Here is an 11,248-nt window from a genome sequence, read left to right on the forward strand (position 1 = left end):
CCGCTGCACAGCTCTACTATGTACGTTGTATCATATATGTAGCGCTTTAGATCACTGACTTCTGGAGCCAGAAGCTCTGGGTTGAATTCCTTCCTCTGCCATTTCTTGGCTGTTTGATCTTGGGTCAGTGCCTTCACTTCAATTTGCCCATTTGCTCCTCTGTTAAATGGGAGAATATTAATAGTATCAAACTCATAGGGTCCTTGAAAGGAATCACTAAATAAATATTCAGAATAGGATGTGGCATATACAAGAAACAAATTAATGCTAAAACACTAAAAAGACAGAGGGAAAATAATACTTTGCTCTCATTCCAAACACAAATCCAGATGGTTTTTGTTTTTTTTTTTTAATTAATTTTTTTGGCGGTGCCACCAGGCTTGTGTGATCTTAGCTCCCCGACTAGGGATTGAACCCTGGGCCACCACAGTGAAAGCACCTAGTCCTAATTCCCCAGGAGGTTGAGATTACCTATGGAAAACTTGAAGCTTAAAGAAGTGAGGCAGTCGGCCCAAGAGTGTGTAGCAGTTGACTCCTAACCACACTCCAGCACCGGATCCCACTATGTTCTGTACTGAGTGGGTACCAGGCAGGGTAGACTCTGCCCTTAAGCATGAAGCAGGCAGGGAGACCATCTGTAGCCTTGTCAACCTAAAGGGAGTCACATGACTTTCTACCAGGGCTGGCCTGGCCTGCCCACCAACACTCTGAATGGTCCTCACCTGCACAGCTCCCATTCCCAATCGGTCAAACCTCTATTCCCAACATTCAACACAACCGTGGTCCTTAGAGCCCCGAGGGTCACTGTACTGCCTACTCTTTATGCCGCGCCTCTCTTTCCAACAAGGACACCGGGTTCTTTACGCTTTATTGTTCGTGGGGCAAAGATAAGGCAGGAAGAAATGTGTCATAAAGGTATAAACTGGGAGACTTGAGAAGACAGCAAGCTGGACCATCTTTACGAATCCTCCCTTTCCATGAACAAGAACATGCAGGCAGGAGGCGGGGCAAAGCCAGACCCCTGCGCCAAGACCTGGGACGACAGGCCTCTCAGAGCTTGGAGAAGGTGACGGTCTTCAGAGCCTTCTTCTCTATTGCGGCCTGGACAGACTTCATGATGTCTTCTGTTTGTAGCATGCTCATGTTCCAGGATTTCTGGATAATGATGGCAGCCGGTAATAGAAAGGATACAGGAAGATTTTCGTTGGACCAATGAAAAAATGGGAGGGAGACAGCAGCGAGCCAATCAGAGGACAAGGCCTGTAAAGGGCCGCTGGGCCCTGATTGGTCACTCAGGGAATCAGAGATGGGTGTGATTGGTTGGATGGAGAGTCTCACCATATAGTTGAGGCTCTCCGTCACCGAATGGTCGCGGGAGTAGATCAGGTTGATTTTTGTGCTCTGCACCGCCACGGGGCTCTTGCTGGAAATCTCAGCTGCCAAGGTGAAAGCCGCATCAAGCATGGTCTCCTTATCTGGGAAGAGCCGGCTGAGGATGAGAGAAATTGGAAATCAGGCAATCTGAGGAGAGCTCTCCTCTCCCTCCGATGGATGAAGAAGTGACCAATCGCAGTAGAAAGTGGAAGACAGCGCTGGTGAAATGGACCAATCGGAACAGGGCAATAGACTCCACCCAGAGAGAGGAGGCCACTTGGAATCCGTGAGTTAAGGTGCATGGGAATCCAAGGAGCCCCACCCAAGCCTGGCTGCCCCTGAATTCTTATCCAGCACAGGCCTCAGCCCCTACCTGACCAGTCCACTCTCCAGGGCCTCATCAGCCATCATCTTGCGGGCAGTGTAGGCCAGCTCGTTGACCAGGCTGCAAGAGGGCAGGACATGCGAGAGGATGGCATCCTGTTTAGGAGTTGCTCTGTTGTCCCCTTGCCCAGGCTCCCCTCACCCACCTCTGGTTCCCGATGACTTTGGGCAGTCGCTGCAGGGTTCCCACATCTGCCGCCAAACCTACGTCCACCTCCTGGGGGAAGCGACAGTGTTAGTGCTTGGTTTCTGCCCAGTATTGTCCCCACTGCAGCCTCAGTGGCAGCGAAACTCTGTATTTACCTGAGTCCCACCACACTCTCACCTCGGAGACGCCCCTCCAAAACACCCCTTTTCATTCCCATCCAGACTTTTGCCCATATAGGTTCCTTTGCTCTAGAATATAGCCCACCTTCCAACTCCCCTGTCCTCCCAACTCTGAAGTCAGCTGCATCTATCTCCAGGAAAAGCCTTGCCCTGAACCCCTCCATCCATGAGCTCCATCCTGCCTCCCACCCCCTCCAGCGCTGACTCGAGCAAAACCCCCACCCTCTTCCCCTCCCCCACACATTGACTCACTCTTGACCTCACACTGACTCCATGACCTCCCCTTGATGTCCCCCGTGGCCAAGTTTTACTTTTTAAGATTCAATTCTAACTTTTCCATGAAGCCATCGAGGCTCACTCCCACCCCCTTTAGCTTGCTCCGTCCCTGCTCTGACCCGGCTCTGCCACTCATTTCTCATACCTCAGTAGGACCCAAGGGAGCAGAAGCTTGGGAGAATGGCTCACCTTCACTTGGAAGAAAGAATCCCGGGTACTGTATCGGATGTCACAGGCAGTGATGAGATCCACTCCTGGGAAGTAGAGGCCAGAGACACTGAACAACCACAGGACTGACCCACCCCCACTCCCAGACCATGGGCTTGCGCCTTGGGGCAAAGTCTAACTAGCAACAGATCTGGGGTGGGTGGACTCAGACTCAACCTCCACCAATGCAGCCTCCATGGATGGCAGCGATCACCGGCTTAGGGCACTAGAAGGGGACAGAAGGGGCAGGGTCAAGGCTGGTCCGGGAGCAGCAGGTTGGGGGGACACCCTGCTAGACTCCCAGAGTCACCTTCTCGATGACGCTGAAGGTCTCTTGGTATCTGGTGATGAGGCTATGAAGGTGCCAGCTGATGCGGGCCGTGTCGTCACCTGCAGGCTGAAGGAGCTCTGAAGCCATGTCCATGAGGTCGATACCTGGTGGGGAGATGTGGGGAGGCTCACCTAGCCTCCCAGGCCCTACCCATTGCCCCAACTAGAGGTCATAGGCCAGGCAAACCACCACAGTGGAGAAAGCAACTCACACAGGTCTTCTGGAGGGGTCGCATTTGGGGTGTGAAGGCAATACAAGTTAACACATATTGAGTCTCTGCTCACTTTAGCCTCACAATGATCCTCTGAGGTAGGTCCTATTACTATCTCCATTTTATCGGGGGAGAAACTGAGGCACAGGGAGCTTAAGTCGCTTGCCCAAGGTCACCCTGGCTTGTGAGCAGTGGAACTGAGATTTCAAACCCAGAGCCATGCAGCCGGCTCTCGGTGGTAAAGAATCTGCCCGCAATGCAGGAGACTGGGTTCGATCCCTGGGTTGGGAAGATCCCGTGGAGGAGGAAATGGCAACCCACTCCAGTATTCTTGCTGGAAAATCCCATGGACAGAGGGGCTGGCTCCTCTGTGGACTGGGCTACAGTCCATGGGATCTCAAAGAGTTGGACATGACTTGAGCAACTAACACTAATTTTGTCAAAGGTAGTAATGGTTCCTGAGATGGGGAGGTCAGAAATGGAGCAATCTTTGTCACTCCAACCTTAAGACAATCCCAAGTCTGACCTTTTCCTCCACTGACCTGCTCCCACATTCTGTTCCCCACACGCAGCCTCAGGGCCCTTGTGATCATCTCAGGGCCCTCTCTTCTTCCCATCCACCCATCTCTCTCATATAGAATAAAATGCGAGGTCTTATACCAGGACCTTACCAACTCTGCACAAGCCCCATTTCTAACCTACACGCAGGCCTCCACCAGCTGTTACAACAATGCCGACACATTCCCTTCCTGGGGCCTTCATGCCTATTTCTCCCTCTGCCTAGAGCAGCCTTTCCCCAGCAATGGTCTCAAGACTGACTTCATCACACTGTTCAAGCCACAGGGTAAAGTCCACCTCCTCAGGGAGGCCCCCCCTCCCCACCATGGCTCAATAGCAGCCTGTCACCCTTCATCTCCTTTCTCTGCCATGCCTCCCACACTGCCCTCTTGTTATCACATAATTGTGTGCCTGTCTCCCTCTCTAGGATGTGAGATCCACGAGCAGAGGTCAGCTACCCACACACACATACACATGCACGGGCACGTGTGTGCGCGCAAGGAGTTTGGCTTTTTGCCTCCCACTCTATCCCCGTGCCTAACACAGCTTAGTACACAGCAGGTGCTCAATAAGTGAACAACACAGATAACAACCTCTGCCGCCAGGGGGCTGCTCTTCTATGGGGGAAACAAACAAATGAGAAAATTCATTTGGTCCAGGGGAGAAAAGTACTAAAAAAATTAAAGGAGGGAAATGGAATGGAGTGTGAGTGTGAGTGTGAGTGTGTGTGTGTGCGCGTGTGCGCATGCACACGCCATGTGCAGTGAGGGCTGTTGCAGTATTAACTCAGGTGGTCAGGGACCCTGTCACTGAAATGGTGACATATGAGTAAAGATCTGAAGGACCAGAGGGAGGGAACTGTACAGATACCTGGGATAAGAGAGTTCTCAATGTTAGGGACAGCCAGTGCAGAGGCCCTGTGGTAGGAGTGCCCCTGGTGTCTGCGCGAGGACCATGGAAGAGGCCAGCGCAGTGGAGCAGAGTGAGCAAGGAGAGCAGGAAGAGCCAAGGTCAGGGAGGTAACAGAGGCAGATTCTGTGGGGCCTTGTGGGCCAAAAGGAGGCCTTGTCTTTGACTCTGAGTGAGACGGAGCTACAGGATGGTTCTGAGCAGAATTAACCTCTCCCTGAGGTTAATCATTCTCATCCTTTCGCTTGTTTGAACAGCACAATTTGACAAAGCTGGAAAAATCAGTCCCACATTCGGCCACAGCCCTGACCCTCTATAGCTCTGTGGCCTCTGCAGCTTGTTTAAATGAGTGAGGGCAGAGGAGTGCTGACTCAGGGCAGAGCTGAGTTTGTGCAAGTTAAATATGAGTAGGATAGAACCCCATTATCCTTCAAATAAAAATAAAGTAGGGCTTCCCCGGTGGCTCAGTGGTAAAGAATCCGTCTGCCAATGCAGGTGACACGGGTTCAATCCCTGGGCCAGGGAGACCCCCCATGCTGTGGAGTGACTAAGCCAGGGCACCCCAACTCCTGAACCTGCACTCCAGAACTCAGGAGCTGCGACTACGGAAGCCCTTGCACCCTAGAGCCCCTGCTCCGCAACAAGAGAAGCCATCGCGATGAGAGGCCCTCATGCAACAGCTAGAGAGTGGCCCCTGCTCGCCACAACTAGAGAAAAGCCCTCGCAGCAATGAAGACCCAGAACAGCCAAAAATAAATAAATACAATAAAATTATTTTTAAAAAAGAAAAAAGAACTCTGTGTGACCTCAGCCAGTTCACTCCATCCTCTGGGTCTCTGCTCTGAAAATTGAGGCTAAAACCCTCCCGAGAGCTCATGGGGCTGCAAGGATTCAAGAGACAGAGCTCATGGCGCTTTGAGCAGTGCCTGGCATGTAATGGCATCACAATAGTTCCTATTATTATACACTCCATCTCTGCCAAGGCCAGAACCGCCTGCATCAGTCTGCAGGCATCTGCTGGCTTCTATACCAGGTCTGAGAAGCTTGTATGACTCAGTGGGAACCACGCTTACTCCCAGAACAAACTCAGCTCGGCAACTTGCGACACCTCCTCCCACTGGCTTTGCTGGTTTATCTGCCCTACTTGGATATTCAGACATGGGTGGTTGTCTGCAACCCCTTGGAATAAAGGGCCCCAGCTTATGGCACGAGGTCTTTTCCCTCCAGAGCCAGAACTTGTTTTTGAGGAGTCTCCCATCTCGCTCCCTGGGAACCTCTAAATGTTTCAGATCTCATTCATCGTCACAATTAAGTTATTCATCATCATCAAGAATAACAGCTACATCAATAAAAGTTTCACATGAGTTAACATTTGGTGCCTGTTAACTCGTTTAATCCTTGATGCAACCAGATGAGGGGGGTGATGAGTTGCTAAGTTGTGTCCAACTCTTTGCCACCCCATGGACTGTAGCCTGCCAGGCTCCTCTGTCTGTGGGATTTCTCAGGCAAGAATACTGGAGTGGGTTGCCATGTCCTTCTCCAGGAGATCTTCCCGACACAGGGATCAAACCTGTGTCTCCTGCTTGGCAGGTGGATTCTTTACCACTGCACCCATGGGTGCTCATAGCATCTCCACTGTCTTCAGATCAGAGGCTCACAGAGAGGTGAAGGTGTGTAGAGGTGGCAGGTGGCTGGTTACTGGGCCAGGAATACTCTGAATCAGCTTGCCACACATCTGGGCCATAGTCACTCAGTGGTGAAGGGCAAGGATTCTGCAGCCAGGCAGCCCACATTCAAAAATCCAAACAGTGAGGACTGGATACACTTCTTGCTCTCTGTGGGTCTCAGTTTCCTCCTCTATCAAATGGGGATGATGACTGAGCTTGTCTCATAGGGCTGTGGTGAGAATTAATTAACATGTGTAAAGTGCTTAGAGACACTCCACAAATGTAAATAAGTCTGGACTGGTTTTTTTTTTTTTAATTAGCAGTTTCATTCAATCTTTAAAACTGCTAATTAAACTGAATGTCTTCTTTCTGGCCTTTAGGTTGAAAATGGGACGAAATGGGCACAATCAACTAAGAGCTGAAAGATGAGGACCTCTGGCCTGGCACAGCTAGAGATGAACCCTCATCCTGTCCTATTTCAAGGCTGGTGTCACCCAGGAAGCGGGCTGACACTGGAGTGATGTCGCTGAATGTTGAATGGATGAACAAAGAAATGAAGGAGAACAGAAAAAGGAAACAAGGGACAGGCGAAAATGTTACAGAGGAACAGAAAGAACAAGGGCACAGAAGGAAAGAGAGGAAACACAAAGAAGTACATTGTTTAATGTCCAGTCTTCCCCACTGAATGAGGGGCAGGGCCTGGGGCTATCTCAGTCACCGCCGGGTACCCAGCACTGGGCTGGGCCCTGTGCAGAAATCAGTGTATGTGACCCTTCACTTCTGGCATGGAGCCTCCCACAGATGCCAACTATGTGCCCTAGGTGAACAAGGTCCAATTACCTGAGGGCACCAAGCAGATTCTTCTAGAAGGAACCAGCCAAGTGAGTTACCTGGTTTTTTTTTTATTTAACCTGAGTACAGGGTGAAGTTGTGCCTGAAGAACCACAGGACAGAGCCCAGGGGGACCTCAACTGATGGAAAATGAGGGGGGGAAAATTCCAGAAAGCAGACAGCCAGAGAGGGGAGCCCCAGATTCTGTGTATGAGCTCTGCCCAAATGTCTATAACAAGAGATCCCATGAACCAGACCTACAGCCCAGCAAAGAGATTTAAAAACTGATATCAACTTAGCTGCTAAAACAGGAAATTCAGCACTATGGAATTATGTAATAGGATCTAGAATTTCCACATCATTTTCTCCCATAGTCCAACATCCAGGATACATGCAATCCAACCTTACTCCAAAAACAAAGAAACAGGAAAATGAGACCCTTTTTTTTTTTTTTTTTCAAGAGAAAAGGTAATAAACAGAGATTGACCCCCAAGGCGGCCCCGATGTTGGGATCAGGAGACAGGATTTTAAAACAGCCATTGTAACCATGCTGAATGACACAAAGAAAAATATGATTGCGACGAATAAAAAGATATGAAACTTCAGCAGAAGAATGGAAACTATATAAAAAAAAGTGGAATCTACGATATAGGCATATCTCATGGTACTGCGCTCTGCAATATTGGGTTTTTTACACCTTGAAATTAAAAAAAAAATCACTAGATGGGTTTAACAGCAGAAGAGAGATGACAAAGGAGATGATGAACCTGATAGATGGAAATTATCCAACCTGAAGAATAGACTTGTGGGACAATCAAAAGACCCAACAGACAGAAAATCAGTTCATGTAGGTTCAAAATTAATTGCACAAAAGCATGTATTTAAGAAAAAAAGGTTTTGGCCACTTCATGTGCAGCTGGCGATCTTAGTTCGCCAACCAGGGACTGAGCCTGGGCCCCTGCAGTGAAAGCACCAAATCCTAACACTGGACTGACTGATAGGGAAATCCCCAGAAAGCATGTAATTATCACAACACATTTTATTGACACACACAAAAAAGACTGAGAGGTCAAGGGCCTTGATCAAGGCCATAGATTCAGCTTGAAAACCCAGACTTTAGAGCCCGTGATCCTGTCTTTTGTTGGACTAATTTCTACATTTGAAAATGATTTAAGTAGACCTTCCCCAAGTAAGAGCTTCCCTGGTGGCTCAGACGGTAAAGCGTCTGTCTACAATGTGGGAGACCTGGCTTTGATCCCTGGGTCGGGAAGATTCCCTGGAGAAGGAAATGGCAACCCACTCCAGTATTCTTGCCTAGAAAATCCCATGGACAGAGGAGCCTGGTCTCCATGGGGTTGCAAAGAGTCGGACACGACTGAGTGACTTCACTTTCTTTCACTTTCCCCAAGTAAAAGGTGGCGCTAGTGGTAAAGAACCTGCCTGCCAATGCAGGAGACATGAGACATGGGTTCGATCTCTGGGTCAGGAAGATCCCCTGGAGAAGGGCACAGCCACTCACTCCAGTATTCTTTCCTGGAGAATCCCCATGGACAGAGGAGCCTGGTGGGCTACAGTCCATGGGTTGCAAAGAGTCGGACAACTGAAGCGACTTAGCATGCATACAAAGCAGAATTTAGAAGCTGCTTAAAACCCTAATTATGAAGCATTATTCTATTCCCAGGAGCAGGGGAGACTGGCAGGGGTGGGTGTGGAGAGCAGCTGGTACCTGAAGTGAACATTTTTCCTGCACCAGAGATCACCACCACACGACAGTCAGAGTCTTCTGCAATCTTGTTGAAGCATACCACCATCTCTCTGCGGAGGGGGAAAGGAGGAAGGGCTGTGTCGGGGTGGGAATCCCCTGCCCTCAGGCCCTCCCCTGCCCAGTCCCTCAGCCCCTGCCTCCTCGTGCAGGCAGGCCTCCAGGATCTGCAGGCCAGACCTCCAGAAGGCCTTGTTCATGGCATTTCTCTTCTCAGGCCGGTTTAGTTGCACATGCAGAACATGTTTCTGGGCAGCTGTCACCCGAAGGGACTCATAGCTGTGGCCTGGGGCTTCCTCTGGGGATGCTTCGGAGGCTTCCTCTTGTGCAGAGGCACTCATTGGGCGAAGGCTGAGACCCAGGTTGGTGGAGGCTGTCAGTCCTGGGGAGACAGAGGTAGGAAGTGCCTTTGATGACCCTGAATATGGGGCACAGCACCTTCAAGGGCAGAGGGTACACATCTCAGTTGACACTAGGTTGGGGGACACACGCCTATGAGAGGCCTTGGTTTAGGGGATATAGACTTTAAGATGGGCTTCCCTAGTGGCTCACTCGGTAAAGAATCTGCCTGCAATGCAGGAGGACTGGGTTCCACCGCCTTGATTAGGAAGATCCCCTGGAAAAGAAAATGGCAACCCACTCCTGTTTTCTTGCCTGGGAAATCCCATGGACAGAGGAGCCTGGAAGGCTACAGTCCATGGTGTCACAAGAGCCAGATGCCATGGAGTGACTAAAGCACCACCACCCCCACCAGAGTTTAAGATTCAGGTGCATTTATCAGTGGCCTCAGTCTGAGGATCACTTCAGACCCACGATTGTGGTGCACGCTAAGTTGCTTCAGTCGTGTCTGACTCTTTGCAATCCCTCTGGGCCATAGCCCGTTAGGCTCCTCTGTCCATGGGATTCTCAAGGCAAGAATACTGGAGTGGGTTGCTGTGCCCTTCTTCAGGGGATCTTCCCGACCCGGGAATTGAACCCGCGTCTTTTAGTCTCCTGCATTGGCAGGCAGGTTCTTACCACTAGCGCCACCCAGAAAGCCCTGTGATCGTGGTACTCACTCCAGACTGAGTACACTGAGCTTGTCAGCGGCCCAACTGTAAGCCAGAAGCCCTCTGGATGGGGGCACATAGACCCGTGAGTTTAATAAGGGGTTCGAACCCTGGGTGACCCTGGACAGGCCTCTCCGTCCAGCTGTCGCGATGACAGGACGACAGCTCAACGGACCCCTTAAAGATCAAGAGGTGACTTACGCCGGGTAAGCAAGTCGCCGAATCGCCGAAAAGCCGCAAACGCTGCCGCCATTGCTACTGACTGGTGGTGTAACGCGACGGGAGTAAGCTTATGGGGGCGGGGACAAGAGGCCGCCATACTTGGTGAGGGCATCGAAGCCGCAGGCTGACGGCGGAGACGGTTCCCCTTTCCGCCATCTTTATCAAGGGCAACCGGAAACAGTCTTCTAAATTCGCGGCCATTAGAGTGATTTGACATGAAACCTTTAATCCACTAGGAACCTGGCCTAAGAAAATAGTTCACACTGCTTTTGAACATTCTGTACAAAGTTCATCACAGCTGTTTCATAAAGGAGAAACTGGAGACAACTGAATGTCCACGGGCATAATGGCGAAATAACTGCCGACCTCCCAAGTTTGCAATCATGCCTTTGTACCATAGCCGGGAGAAATATCAATAACCTCAGATATGCAGATGACACCACCCTTATGGCAGAAAGTGAAGAGGAACTAAAAAGCTTCTTGATGAAAGTGAAAGAGGAGAGTGAAAAAATTGGCTTTAAGCTTAACGTTCAGAAAACTAAGATCATGGCATCTGGTCCCATCACTTCATGGCAAATAGATGGGGAAACAGTGGAAACAGTGTCAGGCTTTTTCTGGGGCTCCAAAATCACTGCAGATGGTGATTGCAGCCATGAAATTAAAAGACGCTTACTCCTTGGAAGAAAAGTTATGACCAACCTAGATAGTGTATTCAAAAGCAGAGACATTACTTTGCCAACATAGGTCCGTCTAGTCAAGGCTATGGTTTTTCCAGTGGTCATGTATGGATGTGAGAGTTGGACTGTGAAGAAGGCTGAGCACCGAAGAATTGATGCTTTTGAACTGTGGTGTTGGAGAAGACTCTTGAGAGTCCCTTGGACTGGAAGGAGGTCCAACCAGTCCATCCTAAAGGAGATCAGTCCTGGGTGTTCATTGGAAGGACTGGTGCTGAAGCTGAAGCTCCAATACTTTGGCCACCTCAGGTGAAGAGTTGACTCATTGGAAAAGACCCTGATGCTGGGAGGGATTGGGGGCAGGAGAAGGGGACAACAGAGGATGAGATGGCTGGATGGCATCACTGACTCGATGGATGTGAGTCTGAGTGAACTCCAGGAGTTGGTGATGGACAGGGAGGCCTGG

At 50.2% G+C, this 11,248-nt stretch overlaps 1 protein-coding gene across 2 annotated transcripts; it reads right to left on the reverse strand.

The window, feature by feature from the left end:
- Positions 1-851: 851 nt before the first annotated feature.
- Positions 852-10,153, reverse strand: ECH1 (enoyl-CoA hydratase 1). 2 transcript variants are annotated; one of them, XM_004015237.4, is made up of 10 exons: positions 10,088-10,153; positions 9,018-9,219; positions 8,802-8,890; positions 2,879-3,003; positions 2,746-2,794; positions 2,551-2,615; positions 1,905-1,975; positions 1,748-1,819; positions 1,339-1,489; positions 852-1,155 (listed from the first exon to the last, which is right to left on the reverse strand). In XM_004015237.4, the coding sequence occupies exons 1-10, from the start codon at positions 10,137-10,139 to the stop codon at positions 1,051-1,053; spliced, it is 981 nt and encodes a 326-aa protein (XP_004015286.3). In that variant the 5' UTR covers positions 10,140-10,153; the 3' UTR covers positions 852-1,050. The 2 variants fall into 2 exon arrangements, with proteins under 2 accessions (XP_004015286.3, XP_060254047.1); XM_060398064.1 differs by having other exon boundaries at positions 852-1,489.
- Between the last annotated feature and the right edge of the window lie 1,095 nt (positions 10,154-11,248).

This window comes from Ovis aries, chromosome 14 (genome assembly GCF_016772045.2).
Source record: "Ovis aries strain OAR_USU_Benz2616 breed Rambouillet chromosome 14, ARS-UI_Ramb_v3.0, whole genome shotgun sequence".
Classification (NCBI taxonomy): domain Eukaryota; kingdom Metazoa; phylum Chordata; class Mammalia; order Artiodactyla; family Bovidae; genus Ovis; species Ovis aries.